At 29.4% G+C, this 16,028-nt stretch overlaps 2 protein-coding genes across 2 annotated transcripts in view; both read right to left on the reverse strand.

Annotated features, from left to right (window-relative positions):
• Positions 1-5,711: 5,711 nt before the first annotated feature.
• LOC107443211 (E3 ubiquitin-protein ligase RNF170) lies at positions 5,712-12,433 on the reverse strand. Its single transcript, XM_016057004.3, has 5 exons — positions 12,182-12,433; positions 10,997-11,211; positions 9,465-9,538; positions 8,011-8,127; positions 5,712-6,416 (listed from the first exon to the last, which is right to left on the reverse strand). Exons 1-5 carry the CDS (start codon positions 12,292-12,294, stop codon positions 6,132-6,134), a joined length of 804 nt encoding a protein of 267 aa, XP_015912490.1. The 5' UTR covers positions 12,295-12,433; the 3' UTR covers positions 5,712-6,131.
• A 2,951-nt stretch (positions 12,434-15,384) lies between these two features.
• LOC107438594 (MAM and LDL-receptor class A domain-containing protein 1) overlaps positions 15,385-16,028 on the reverse strand; it is a 184,169-nt gene continuing 183,525 nt past the window's right edge. The window contains exon 70 of the mRNA XM_071185593.1: positions 15,385-15,612. Within this exon, the coding sequence (XP_071041694.1) occupies positions 15,553-15,612 (60 nt within the window). The 3' untranslated portion in view covers positions 15,385-15,552. The remainder of the gene's footprint in view (positions 15,613-16,028) is intronic.

Raw genomic sequence — 16,028 nt, forward strand, 5'->3', positions numbered from 1 at the left:
TATATTGAATTTGTTCTATAACAAAAACGTTGTTGTTCTCAGTGTTCCTTTAAACTTTTGTAAAACTCATTGAGCCACAATCTGTTTCTGTTTACCATAGTTTTATACCATACGAAAGCACCAATAATTTTACCTGATGGATTAATTATTTCTGGGTCTGCTTAATTGGCTGGATTCATTTGAAAGGATTATTGCACTCAAATTGTATGAAATATTTAAAGCTTTTTATTGGATTTGTTCTAAAAATTTGCAGTTCTCTTGAATTATTTTATGGAAAACTCAATTTTTAATGGCAGGGTATGAATTGGAAGACTTCTCACTATTTTAAATTATGCGAATACAGTAAGAAATCTTATGTGTTATAGATTTGTCAATTCAAAATAATGTATTTTATATATTTTTTTAATTAATTTGAAAATAGTTGCATTTAAAAATTCTCTTTGATTTGTTAAATAGGGTGAATGTCGGGACCATATAATATTTTACCTGTGGCAAAAATGTTTAGCTTCAATACTCATTGTCTTTTCATTTCAAAATTAATGAATTATTATTTTTTCATTACAGAAACATTGTAATAGTTATTCAAAGTAAATGATCGTAAAACTCTAAATTACAATGGAATCAGGCGTGTCAAGTGAATTTTGAATAAATCGTTTACTAATAGTGGTTACTCAAAGGCAAAGTTAGAATGTCTTAATAACAGTGTGTCATATGTAATTCCAAAAAAAAAAAAGATTGGAAAATTTGTGTTTACGATGTGGGGTAATCCAGTAGTTCAAAAAGTGATAACTGAAATACAAAATTCGTGCAGTGTAATAACATCATATTAAAGATATTGTGAATTGAAAAACCATGTGGAAATGAACAAAAACCGACTAACAAGGCTGTACGCTTTGCAACCCCCTCTAGAATTATGATTGCTGCATTGATGATTTTATGTATTGTTGATGGTACAAACATCAATGACCATTTAATTTTACTTGTCCATATGTCCCTACTGTATCATTATAGACAAGTTTTAGTGTATATGTAATATATGATGCTCTGGTTGCTATCGACTAGAATCGTCTCTAAACTTCGTGCTAATTTTAATCAATTAAAAATTGAAAGCTATAACCTTTTCAATTGCCACGACATGGCTTTTTCCTCCACAGACAGATGAAGAGGCTCCAGTCACTAACTTAACTGCTTGTGTATAGAAGGTAGATTACACGATTTATTTTGAATAAATTCATTCGTTTCAGCCATTTTCTCAAGTTCCACAGTGAGCATATGCTTAGCCCTTGGAGGCTACGTAAGGAAACAATTTTGCCAATTGATCGTTGTCATTTGTTTTAAAATCAAGAGGTGGAATCAAAAAAATAGAGAAGAGTTTCATTTGTTTTGCCTATGTACTTTCTGGAACTCTTTTGAAGCTTAATTTACTCACAAACGATAGTTTGACGTTGATCTTGGCTATCAGTACGTTTGCTGGATGGTCATAAACAATTGTTTAGATTACAGGATTCACTACTAATTTCAGATCATTGCGTAGATATTTTGAGTTGTAAATAACTTTGTACAGATGCTGTGCACTGGCTGAGCGTAAAGGCTCAGTTTTAGTGAGAATCCAAACCTATGCATGCGCTTTTACAGTATATTCCACAGCATCACACATTTCAATTGATGGCGCTTTTGTACTAATATATAGACGTAGCTTTATGTTAGTTGTTGCAGGTCACCTCATATGAGACCTGGTTTAGACATTCACATTGTTTTTGGACTTTTTCTGAAGTATACAGCTTGAAAAACAAATATTTTTGATCAGTTCTAAGCCCATCTGCATCTACTTTAGGCAGAACAGTAGCAATTTTATTAAACTTGACAATTGGCAAGTACTTTATTTACGTCGCACGAGAGCTGCACAATGGGCGATGGTTTGGGAAATCTTCCCCGAGGATGATTCAAAGACATGCCATCGCAATATTGATATTCTGCAGAGGGGATGGTTCTCCTGTTCGGTAGCCCGACGACCTGTGCGTGAAGTCTAGCAATTTACGGTAGAACAGTTTAACAAGGAGCGCACACTGCGCAGGCTGATCAAAATGGACACCCACCCGCTTACTGACCAGAGCCATGCTTAACTTCGGTGTTTTACTGGGAATCGTGTCTTTACGATCAGCCCACTTGCGGGGCTGATCGTTGCTAACTTCTGAAAAATTTCCTTATTCGATCACATGTAAAAGACCTGTAGTATTTCCATTTAGATGTTGTAACAAATAGGGTAAAAGAGTAGCTCATTGGCTCACAACTGACATATGGATCCACTGTAACGGTCTTCTTACATTTAACTCAAACAGTCTTATAACATTACCTTCCACACTAATATTAACTGTTGTTCCATTCCATTGCATTGCAAGTCAAGGTACGATTGAAAACTGACTTGTTTTCAATTAGATACTAATACTGAGCCTTCATGCACTGCATGTTTGGGAGGTGATCGACTGCTTTAACCGCTTGGCGTGGATGGCATATCAATCATTCTCGAGTATTTTATACTTAAAAAAAAATTCTGTAGTCTTAATACAGGAAATTTTCTACGCTTGGCGTAGATGGCATATCAACCATTCTCGAGTATTTTATACTTAAAAAAAAATTCTGTAGTCTTAATACAGGAAATTTTTTTTTTTAAAGATCGTAAATTTTTAACTAAGATGTTTATAGAAATAAAATTCCAAAGGTTTGAAATATCAAAGTAAATTGAAGATGCAACTATGTGTTAGGTACATAACTTATATCACATGCATAATCCAGATTTGCAAATTCTGAAGTATTAAGGTTTCACACACTAGTACAAGTAATTAAAAATGTTATCAGGAACAATATTTCTTACTCTGTTTTTTATTTGTCAATCCAATTCAAATCTTCACACTTTTGAAGAAGTGATGAATAAAATGGAAATTAGGAACTTTATTTTTTCTTATTTTATGTGCTATTCATTTACCAAAAGCAGAATAAATCTTCACTTTCAGCGAACTTTTTTATAATTTTTTTTCATAACATTTATTTTACGAATGATATTAATCAATAGTGATGTGCGAAAAACGAAATCAATATTTTAATTAACTCTTTTTTTGGTTCGATTCATAAAACTAGTTTTCAAAAAAGATAAATTTTTTTTTCGTTCTTTATAAAGTTTTCTTTACTGTGTAAGCTTATTCAGAATTAGTACTTAAACTTACTCCACAATTTTACATGCGTATGCAAGTTACCGCCTGTATGAAACTGAACCGCTGACCAATATATTAAATAGAAATGTCATAAATGACGAGAATTTAAAATCGTTTTAATGCAATACACGTGAATTGACAGATCCCGACGCAGTGAAAATTGAACTACTTTTACAACTTCCTTATCCTTTATGCGCCAGCTGAGATACAAGGTTTCAAGTCTTTCCAGACCCACCTGCCCTGAGCTAGCCTCCTCACATAAAAATTAGTTTTGTTTTGCACAGATCTTGGTGCATGTTTCTTTGCCAAATAAGTCTCAGTCTTCTTTTTTAACGTTTACCATCAGGTGCCCTAGTAAGTACAATGTTAGTAGTGCTATTGCGTTTTAAACTAAGGGTATGTTCAGCCCATCTCCTTCTTCTCTTAAAAATTTCTTTATGAATGTGTGATAATTTTGCCTTTGTTAGTAGATCTTTATTTAAAATGATATTAGGCCAGAGAACTTAAAAATAATTACATTTGTACACAGTTTATTAAAATTTAAACTATTCGAATGAAAAAATGACAACGTTATCGAGGACATGGAATCTGGAAAATACTATTTCATGTTTGGGAAAGATATTAAATTCACATGTTAACTCTAGAAAGACTGAAACTTAGTAATATACCTATATTGCCCAAAAGCAGTCAAAATGACTGGATTGTGAAGAATAACTAATGTGTAAAGAAATTTATTTAATATTAATTTATTATTACAAAATTAATTTATTTATTATAATATTAGAATAAAAAAATATATGTTCCACAAAATTCTAAGAAATTGTGTTTTATATATCATGGTTTCTCTAATTGAAATTAATTAGTCAAAATGACTTCCTTGGGCAATCTAGTGTTAGGGAATTCTGCGCTATATGTTAAGTTTCATTTCTGCGAAAAAGTGCAAGCTTTTGAATTAAATACAAATAAACCTATTCTTTGAATTTTTGAGTACAGATTAAAATAAAATGAATTTAAAATTTCTAAAAGTTTAGGAGTATGCACATTTAATGACTTTTGTTTCTCATTTACATGAAATGCAACTTATTTGAATACGTAAAATTATATAATCCCACCCATAGTGCATGGAAGTTTTTATAGTAATATTCCCTTTAAGACAGTTTTAAGGGGTTTACTTTTTAATCCTCAACGCACCGTGAGCAGACTGGGAGATCAACAGCAATCCTTTTTCTTTTTTTTTAAGCGTATACATTATCTACACAAAATATAATGCGTAGCCAAATGTTTGAACAAAAAATAAGTACTCTATAAGCACTATATATTTTAACAAAATGAAAAATAATTTTCAAATACTTAAAAAGATCATGATAAAATAACTAGCTTCTGACAAAGAACTCCTTTTTTTTATTACATTAGCCATTATGAAATGATCAAGAGATTTTTCAGTTTGATCTCAGTGGGTGGAAAAGGAAGTCTAAAATTGAGAATATCTTGCAAACTGCAGCAGAGTTGCACACGAGACAGCAAGTATTTCAATTAACACGTAAAACGATTAGCATAGTCATACGCTACCGACCAACGGTAAGCCGAAATAGACTGGTGTTGAATGAAGTGTGAAAACGTTGAATACAACAATGTGAAAAGCACATTTTTGCATAATGCATGGAGAAAATGGGCACGGTAAAGAAAAAAATCTTTTCGAAATTGGAAAATTTAGCACTTTTTAAAAACACCCTATGAAAAAAGCACCTTTAAGGGCTTTTAAAAAACAAAAATAAGCACTTTTTAAAAACGCTATGCACCATGAATTAATATGAAAGTGGTCTTGGAATATGAGGAAATATTTTCCTAGATTGATGGAAATTTTGCAAATAGAAACTTTTCATTTCCTTATTAATGAATTTTGCGAAATCAAGACACTTAAATTGTGAAAAGACCCCTTCATTGTGAGCGCTTGGCTGTAGTGAACTTTTTTAATGGTTTTGTCTGAACTCACATTTAGATGTTATTTTAGAGGCTTATAGCGAACAACTGAGAAATTTTGCTTTCAATTCATAGAATATCAAAAACATTTTCGCAAAAGCTTACAGTTCCCCACATTTTTACGTAGTCAATAAAAATTGAATTAATAGATCAACTGTGGACTTTGACATTTGTAATTTTTTAAGGCTATTGCAAATTCATGTTCCTTAAGAGTACTACATTAATTGTCTATTTAATTTAATATAAAAAATGTATTGATGTACAAATAATCCAATAATGCTTTTGTAACAGGATAATGTGATTTTTAAAACCAAAGGGATCATGTTTTTAAAATAAATGTGACCTCTTCCTTTTTGACTTTTAATGAGTTACAAAACATCACTGTCATGCAGCAACTCCCTTGGTAATCACCACCAACCATAACATCCCCATGTTCCAAAGTTTGGGATACCTTGGAACACTGAGTCATCAGTGAGTCAAAGGGGTAATGTGGAATTCTTATCTAAAAATAAACATGCTGAGTTAAAGTATTTTAAATTCAATGTTTTATTTTTAAAAAATATAATATTTACAGTTTTGATCACTTATTTTAATAACTTTTAGTAATAGCTACACAGTAGCTGACATTACACAAAATATTTATCATTACAGTCATGTTTGTACATAGCTTAGCTACTTAAAAAGGAAAACAGTAAAAGTGGCATATTTTAAAGAACTTAAAACACATAAAAACTTTCGAAATTAAAAAATTCTCAATCAAGCATTATAAAAACAATTTTTTAAATAACAGTTTTCTACACACAAAATCAGACTCATTCACACCAAATAACACTTTTCTTTTGAACAAAACCTAATCTTAAAACACACGACAAAACAGAATGTGAACTGATAAATACATTTAAAATTTTATCAGCTATCATATCATATCACATTTGAGAACTTTCAATTTTGAGTCTGTTGATTTTCCCACCTAGTGGCCAAAAATCTTCTGTATATAACTGTGACATATATTGCAACTAATAAAAGAACAAACATATCATCCAGTAGACCTAAAATTCCAAATACAGCCTCAGGAATCATGTCTAGCGGAGAAATGAGGTACATAATGGCGGCTACAAAACAGAGCAAAATACGTAGTCGAAACATGTACATTATTCCTCCAAAAGAGAAAAATTCTGATCCAGCATGTCTGAGCAGAGTTGGCAAATCCCATAAGTAATCCAGCCACTAAAATAAAAAGATACAATTTAAATAAGTAGACAAGTCTATTAATATATAATAAGCAAGTTCTGTAAATTCCAATTACTCCAGCTTTTACAGTAATTGAAAAGTTTAAACCTTTTTATTAATAAGTTTAGATATACTACTTTATAAAATAACAGTAAAAAAAAAAAAAAAAGACGAAGCCTCATAACAAAAGCGATTATAATAAGCAGTAGGCATAGTACTAGTTTATAAAATCAAATGTGATCTTATTGAGCGGCATATGGTGCATTATTATTCTATGCAGAGTGTATTGTAACGGAATATCGGCTAGCTCAAATTAATGGTAAATTACGATAAAAGTGACTAAAAGTACACTTAATAAAGAATTTTAATTAATAACCACAGATACAACATATATTACATTTGAAGTAAAAGAAAGAATTAAAATTTAAGAAAACTCGGGAATAGGGGAAAAGTCATGTTTAAGGTTTCATATCTGAACTTGAACTGAGTCTCGGTGGTGAGGACATAGGTGGCACCACAGGGCATCGCTTGGTTGCTACAAGAGTAGTTTTTCCAAAAAATATATATTACAATTACGCATTCATATCAACTCTGTGCACGAAATTTAATTTTAAGAAATAATATATCAAGATTTTGAAGTTTAATGGCATACTAGTATCTTTCAAATTATTGTGCTATTATATGCATAACTTTAAAATAATTGCAGTTAGTTGCAATATCAGAGAACTAATGCATACTTTTAAATAAAAATCAAAACTAATATATATTATTTACATTAAGTATCAATAAAACAACTTTTGATTTATGCTTATTTGAATAGTAAGATATTAAAAAAATGAGTTTTTCTTTAAACCAGTTTTTTTTTTATTAACAAGCAGGTGCCTTGTCTTTTTACAGAAAATTTCTGCTTTTTTTCAACCCTGGTGCTGCAGGAATAGTCCTAAAGTTTTAGGATTATTTTTGTTAAGTTTTATATATTTTATATATATATTTTTTGATAATATATATATATATATTTATATATATATATTGATATATATATCTAAATGATATATATATATATTTTGCAAAATTATTTTGATCATTGAATATGAAATTTTTACCAAATAAAGAATTATTTCCTCAAGCGGAAACTATGCTCAAGAAATCTGTCACTTGATCAAAAGATTCTGAGATTCAAAGTTAGCTCCATTGGCTGTTTAAACAGAACTTGCTAGTTTTCCGCAAATATTTGCAAGGCAATATTATTGTTTTTACTCTGATGATTAAAAAACAATTAATGGTGTCAAATAATCTAATTTACAGTATTTTAAAAGTTGGTAAAAAAATTTAGAATCAGAACAAAATATTTTTCATTAGGAGTATTAGGACTACTAGTCAGCATATAAAAGCAACTTTAACATTAAAATTAGTTTTAAAAAAATTATTGGCTTACACATTAAAATATTCAGCAGATAAAACTTTTTTTTTACCTTTTTACACACATAAATAATCAGCAGATAAAACAGTTTTCACCTTTTACAGAATATTGATAAATTAACAAGTAGTTAGATTTGCTTTTCTAGTTAATTGACATTAATGATGAACTTACTGGCCTAGGTTCTCCAGAATAACGTCGATTGTAGTCATTGACCTCATTCACAATCCTTGTACCTTCAGGAGAACTTTGCACTTGCTCAGGTCTGAAGCAAGGCATAATAGCTGTAACCTTTAAAAAAATATATTCCTTTAAAGTTTACTCTTATAACAAATTTTTCTTTAAAAGTACAGTATAATTAATAATCAATGTATAAAGAAATAAAAAATAATTTAATGAAAAAATTAAACATGGCAAGGAAGTTTCACTTTTACTTACACAGCAACAATAATCTAATGATAATTAATAAACATAAAAAAAACACCAACACAATTTTACAAGAGAGGGAAAAAAATGACCTTATATCAGTTAATATACAATTTTGTAAACATAACAACTTTTACTGTTACTGTTGTTCATTTACGTCACACTAGAGCTACACAATGGGCTATTGGCGACGGTCTGAGAAACATCCCTGAGGATGATCCGAAGACATGCCATAACAATTTTGATCCTCTGCAGAGGGAATGGCACCCCCGCTTCGGTAGCCCGACGACCTGCATGCGAAGTCGAGCACTTTACGGTAGAACAATTTAACGAGAACCAATACCGCACACCTTCGGTCCCGAAGCACACTGATCCAAGAGGTCACCCACCCGCACACTGTCCGCAGCCAGTGATGCTTGACTTCGGTGATCTGCTGGGAACCGTGTCTTAACAATCAGTCCACTGCGGGACAAAAATTTTAAAAGATAATCCTTATTATTGAAAAGTTGCTTTTGAAAGTATAAAAAAAAATTGGTACAATTGATGCATAATTTTAATTTGAATAAAAATCATGCATGTTTTAATACAATTATACATTAAAAAAAATTTAGTAAGGAAAAATGTTACAGAGCAAAATTCCCCTTTAAATACAAAGGATATTTTTAATTTAAGGAAATTTTTTGATATCTAAAACAAAAAATGCATTTTGTTTTTTGTCAGTGTTTCTTTATAAAAAGCAGAGAATAATTATAATTACGCATATTACTCATTTTCTGTAATTTTTTATTCAAATCTGTAAAGTAAATTTTTAGTTTTAATATTATGATATACTTAATGCAAAAATATAAAATTACAAAAAAAAATTCTATCATTAACAAATTTATTATTTATTTACATAAAGAAAAAATGTTTTGCAAAGCTTTAATTGCATTAATTTACAAAAATTTAAAAACTGTATTTATTAAGTTTATTTGGTCTCACAAAATAAGCATTCTTTTCTTACGAACTTAAAACGGAAAACTGGTCCATAATATAAACGTACCGCTGATTGAATTTATTAATCTCATTTTGTAAGCCTCTGATGACATATTTAGAAAGCCTCTTTTTCAATTTATTACAAAAAAGATATCTATATATATATATATATTGTGAACTAAAATTTTTAAACAAAAAAAAAACTATAAAAAGCGACAAATATTTACCACTGCACGGCAAACAGGACATTTAATAGCTCCAATCCAATTTCCATGCCTCCAATATGTAATTACACATTGAGCTATAAGAAAAAGTATACAATCAGTGTTAGTCAGTTTTTGTTTTTTTCGTTAGTTAGCAATTAGTTTTTTTTAACAATTCAGATTAGAATTTTAATAATTCATTCTTGATTTTCTCTTTGATCGAAGTTTTATTTGAAAAACTTAAACTTTAGAAAAAAGTTTCTTTTAAAAAAATAAATAAATGCTATAATAAAATGTTATCATTATGAATGAAAATTTGTTAAAGTACTTTTCTGTAGCTGAACAGCTATTTTATATTGGAAACAGATAGTTTTTCTAAGTGATATTAAAATGAAAGATAGCTGAGCAGTAACATATTTGCATATTAAATTTAATACACAATGCATAAATCACATCTATAAATAAAATTATTCAATAAATCAAATATATTAAAAACTTATTCAAGTTAACTGATAACAATCAATATGTTTTAAAAACAATGGTTCTTGGAATTTAATTAAATAAATAAATTCTCTCACACATGGAAAAAAAAAAGGTTATATTCCAAAATTTACTAATGTTATTAAAACAAGACATCGTGCATTATAAACTTTAAACATTTTTTTAAAGTTTTAAAAAGCTTTCTGTGATTTTTCAGCAAGTAGTCATAAAAAGTTTAATTATATAAAGAAAAGTAAAAAACACAGTAGTTGGAATTCCTGCTTGTCTATTAAGCATATCATTTCAATTTATGAGAACAAAGACATGCTAGTAATTTACTTTTACATGCTAAAGAAATTTTTAAACGAATAAGTTAACACTCTTCAATTTATTGTTATATTTAAATAATTATTTATACAATAACTTTTCTTAAAAGGAAAAATATAACAATATAAATGCACTTCAATACATTTATTAAGACATCTTACATTGAAGATACATTAGCAATAAAATTAAATTACAATATAAAAAGTGTAAGGAAACAAATGTTTAAAATCAAATTAATAATAGAACTAAACTGAATGTAGAATTTAACAACACAAAAAAGAGTAGTAGACGATTCACACTATACAACAAAGTAATTCGTTACATTCATAAAAATAATTAGCCGTATTTATTTTTGCATTTTACATTTAGATAAGTATAATAAAATTCAATTCCAAACAATAGGACAATAAGGGATGAACCATAGGCGAAAATAGTTATTATGATTTTATGAAACATGTTAATAATATCACTATCAGGGGTCTGTCTAGGAGTTTTGTGAGGTAAAATTTTGTTTTTTGCGAAAAATTAAAGTTTGCGAAAATTTAGCAATAATTTGTGAAAATTAAAAATTATTTTAAAAAATCAACAAAAAAATGTGGTAAAAATATGGTTGATCATTTTTGCGGGATACAAAAATAAAATTTCAAGAAAAAATATTGTTTTTTCTAAAGTTGAATTTGTGAAGGTAAGGCCCCTGGACAGACCCCTGACAATATAATTAAGAAACAACTGTACAATATTCACAATACCACAAAAAAGATGTCCACAGTTTGTTTCAACTGGATAATTAGGTCTTGCTAGGCACACTGGACAAATCTGATCAGGACTAAAATGACGAGGACGGTTGGTCATATTAGAGTTACCTGGATCACCACTAGTATTGTTATTGTTCACCAAATTAAGCCGTCTTGCTTCATTGATGTGCTGGTAATTATTAACGCTATTATATGCAGAATTTGTGAAACTGTAAAACAAACACTCTATAATACAACAAAACTAAAAAAATACATGGCAATGAAATGAAACACAGTGACTTAAAATTACTATTTTTTTCAACAATCAAATTGTTCTAGATTCTTAATTTAATTTATTTCTGCCATATGGTATCCAAAGAGTTTCGATTGTAAACTTGAAGAGTTTAAAAAAAAAATCTAATTATTGATAATATGTTTTTTAAACAAAACATGATTTTTATGAACCCTGATAAAATGCCTCAATGTTTTGTGCAGTCACTAACCTTAAAATGCAAAACCTTAAGCACACTCCTGATTGAGTAGAGTGCAAGTGGTAATTATTCAAAATAATATTGAATGGACTGCAACTGGTCATTTAAAGATTACACTGAAGGGAGTAGAATTAGTATTTATATATTACTTTTTCACATGGTTTCTTTTTCAAGGCGAACAAAATATTATTGACATTTCAGCAAAATGAAAAAACTAGATTAAACTACTATATGTGTATGTTTCTTTAGTTACAGTAAAGAGTGTATCTATTTTCTTTAGGAAAAATTTAGTATTTTGTTTTCTGTAATTTTTATTTAATACAATAAAAAAGAATTAATAAAACAACATCGAAGAACTAATGAGTTAATTATGCTATAAAGAAACTTTTAAGTCAATACGTTACTCAAAATTCATATTTATTGTTATGTAAAAATATTACATAAGATTATAAACCTTGTTAATGTCGTACTAGATCAGTATAATTCAGTTGTTGATGACGGCCTGCGATTCATCTTTGAACCAGTTTATTTATGAAATTAAAATCATGAATCAGGAAAAAGACTTGATTAAGAAATTCATTCTAATAAATAGTTTCATTTTACAAATTTTAAGAATATACAATATTATTCACCTTATAATTTAGACATTTTCATATAAAAAAAAATTGAATGTTGCAAACAAATCATTCAAATGTAAGAAAAATCTAACCTTTTGTAAATTAAAAATGTAATTAAGGAAACAGCAAATAATCCTGTCAAAAAGATTACGACTTCATTCCCGATACCTTCAATATAAGAAATATCATTGCTGTTCATATCCATGTAAAAAATAATTATCACTGTACTCAATCACATTGTGCAATACTGATAAACGTTACTAATTTTATTATTAATTTAAGTCTAACAGTTAGAAACGTAAAGAAATCTCATAAAGTTTATTTTTGATTTAGAACGATTATGATAACGATGAAAATTGGAACTATTTTTACTGGCATTTTTTATGCAGTCGGATCGACGATTGAGTTACGCACTTGCATTCACGCATGTGGTTCACGCACCTGCGATCGCAGACGTGGGAAAATGTTGATTAGTGAAATATATTCTTGCTCGAAAAACTCACCAATCAGATTCTCTATTTTTCTTGAAGACGATCAAAGGTGCATGAAGTTTTCGTATAAACCTCCAGTGTTATAAACACTTTGCACGCGGCGAATCGAATTGACGTGAGAATGCACTATAATGAGCATGTAGGTACTTTATTTACGTCGCACTTGAGCTGAACGGCGGGCTATTGGCGACAGAAATATCCCTCAGGATGAACAAAAATTATGCCGTTACAACTTTATGATTCCAGTTCTTCCATTTAGACATAGATCTGAAGGGTAAAGCAATTTTCTCCAGATCCCAGTACCCATAGTACTACTCAGCGATCAACCACAGGACCTTCGATTCCACAGATTTTACGAGCATGTATATCACATGTACTCAGTGGGTGCAAGTGGAGTCAAGGATCGAACCCTGAACCTTCAGAAAAGGAGCTGAGCTACCACAGACCTATAATAAGCAGGTAGGCAATTTATTTGCGTCTCGCTAGAGCTGTACAATTGACTTTTGGCGACGGCCTGGGAAACACCTCTGAGGATGATCCGAAGACATATCTCAACAATTTTGAGCCTCATCACAATTTTAAGGGAATAGGCTATCTGCCTTTTCATCACAGATATTCAGGAATTTGGGAAGAAAGTCTGTAATAACGGATCGAAGTTCCGGATCCGGGATAGTATAAAGAATAAGTCTTAAGTGGGAATTGGCTGGAGTGGAAAACATAGACCTTACTGGTCCATGTAAAAAAAAGAGAAGAAAAAAAATGTGAGGTCCTATATCATTACCTTAAGTGAATTAAAAAAAACGAAAATGTTATTAAATTGCATAAAAACTGTAGCTTGTATGCTTGTAGAGAGAAATCAATTGCAGAATTTAAAACAATGACGAGAAAATATCCAAGATCAGTGCAATAGAAAAAAGAAATGAAAAAGCTATTTTCCATAGTTATTATTAACATAAAGGGACTAATTTTTCGAATATTCTTCAACCTAACTATTTGTACCCTATTTTATAAATTGGGGCTACCCCCTTCCGTATTTTTAGGATCAAAATTCAAATTCGTTGGAAAAAAATGCATGTTCTTTTGGAGAAAGTGCATTTTTGTGTCTGATTTCATAGCTTAAAACATAACCTGCTCAAATTAATTAGCATATTTAAAGCCAAACCCTCAAACCAATAACATTGACTCTTAGTACGGAGTTAACCTGATTATTAGCCAAAAGTTATTTATAGGTCGTTATGAAAACAAATTCTATGCTAACTCAATGTAAACAATTTTTCTTCGAGCAGCAAATGTCCAGGCAAATTTTTCATGGCAAAATTGTTAGCACTATCAAGAGAGTCATGTTTGAAGCTTTTAGAAATGGTGTTTATTTTACCCTTGCAAAATTTGAGTCGACCAAGATAACCTTAGAAAATTATTATTTATTTTTTTTAGTTTTTATTACCACTATAATTAAAAAAAAATACTCATTCAAATATTTTAATCCTATTAAAATAGTATCGGACTATCACAGTCACCAAAGGCCGCTGTTATAGATGAAGGAGTGGAGTATCCATAAATTTACTCAGTCTGAAAAAAAAAAGTGGTTTCAGAATTTCGATCCAAATTTTGCAAGGGCAAAAATATCGTATAATTTCTGAAATCTTTAATTTGTGCTAAAATTTTTGTTACGTACAATTTTTGAAATCATTAGCTGCATAAAGAAGGATTGTTTTCATCGAGTTAGTTTAGCGGTGTTTCTAGTATTTTATTAACCATCTGTAGGTTTCCTTTTGCTTTCTCTCTCTCTCTCTCTCTTTTTTTTTACTGAAGTACATTTTATTTAAAGTGAGAACAATTTTCGGTTCATACGAATAGCTTAAAACATCGATATTTTTCTGAATTTTGCAGTAATTAAAATTTTTTTTAAGATAGTGCAACTCTGAAGTAATATTTAATATTTGTTGGGACATATTTTCTTTTTCATTATTTTTGTTCTTGTTTTTAAATGAATTACATAGAATTTCTCTAAGGCGCAAACTGGTTTCCTTGTTAAGAAGCCTAGATAGTTTTTCATTTAAAAAAATCGTGTACAGGGTTTAAATTCTAAGACGTGATGCTATGAGAAAATTACATAGCTGATTACTTTTACGATTTTTGTTAAAATTTTGCATAGTGGTACTTAAAAGACAAAGTAAAAGCATTAAAGTTATTGGCAATTAAGGAATATATATATATATATATTGCTTATGTAATATAAAATATATAAATTGATACTACTATTAATAGACATCATTCGTAAAAATCGCAAAAGTTGGAAGGTAGAGGGGTTCGATAAAATTATGGAAACACTTCTATATTAACTTATTGTAAACAATTATTCATTTTGAAGCAAACGTTTTGGAAGATTAGGCAAAATGTTTGCACAATTTGAAAAATCTCGTTTGAAGCTTTTAGAAACGGTGTTCTTTTTACCTGTGTAAAATTCCCATTGCCCAAACTGAGCTCTCGAAATAAGCTGATTTCCTTTTGCAATATTACTAGAATTAAAAAAGTATTCTGATATAAATATTGTAATTCTATAAAAGGATTTTAAATTTGCTTGTATTGAAGCTGAAATGAAGTTATTAACTTCTCTTCATCATGTTCCGATCCGTGGGTTAAAATGACATTTTTAAAAGCTTCATGGTTGATCTTTTAGTTTGTGCCAACAGTTTTGCCGTAAAAAATCTTCCAAAACATTTCCTGCAAAAAGAAAGATTGTTTGTATAGATTTAGTATGGATGTTTCCATAATTTTGAAGAAAATTCAGACAGTACACTTAACATAAACGGTAGATTTATTTACAAACATTGGACTATTAAAATAATCTCTGTTAAATCCCTCTGTCGGAAAAAAACCTTTATTGAAAGAGATTGCACTCCAGTATTGTTTTTAATATTAGAAATTTTTTCCTTTTCTTCTTTTTCTTGAAAGGTTGGTTTTTCAAGTTGTTACTTCAATTCAGATTTAAAGTCGTACAAAGGATTTTCTATTCCAGTGACTCCAAATTGCTGTGGGGTAAAAATATTTAAATATCATATATGCATTTAACTAAATTATTTAGTTTTGAATACGATGTTAAAAGGAATATTATGAAAACAAGTACACAAATAGAGAGAATATAAGACATGAAACACAACTATGATTAATTTTATTTCAATGGTTAAAAGCACTTTTAACACATTGTTAACCAGAGGTTTTTGTATGAACTAAAGCGAGAAACCGGAGGAGGGAAAACGAATATCATGATATAAATATAAACAACTTTATAGGATATTTGCACATATGTTATTAAAGTATTTTTTGTTAAAAGTTCAAAAACCACATAGTCCAATTCTCATGCACTTATACATACATATGTTTAATTTATTTACATGTCGTGGTGGTTAAAATTATTTTTAATTAAATTTATAAATCCATAAAATAA

This window comes from Parasteatoda tepidariorum, chromosome 9 (genome assembly GCF_043381705.1).
Source record: "Parasteatoda tepidariorum isolate YZ-2023 chromosome 9, CAS_Ptep_4.0, whole genome shotgun sequence".
NCBI lineage: Eukaryota > Metazoa > Arthropoda > Arachnida > Araneae > Theridiidae > Parasteatoda > Parasteatoda tepidariorum.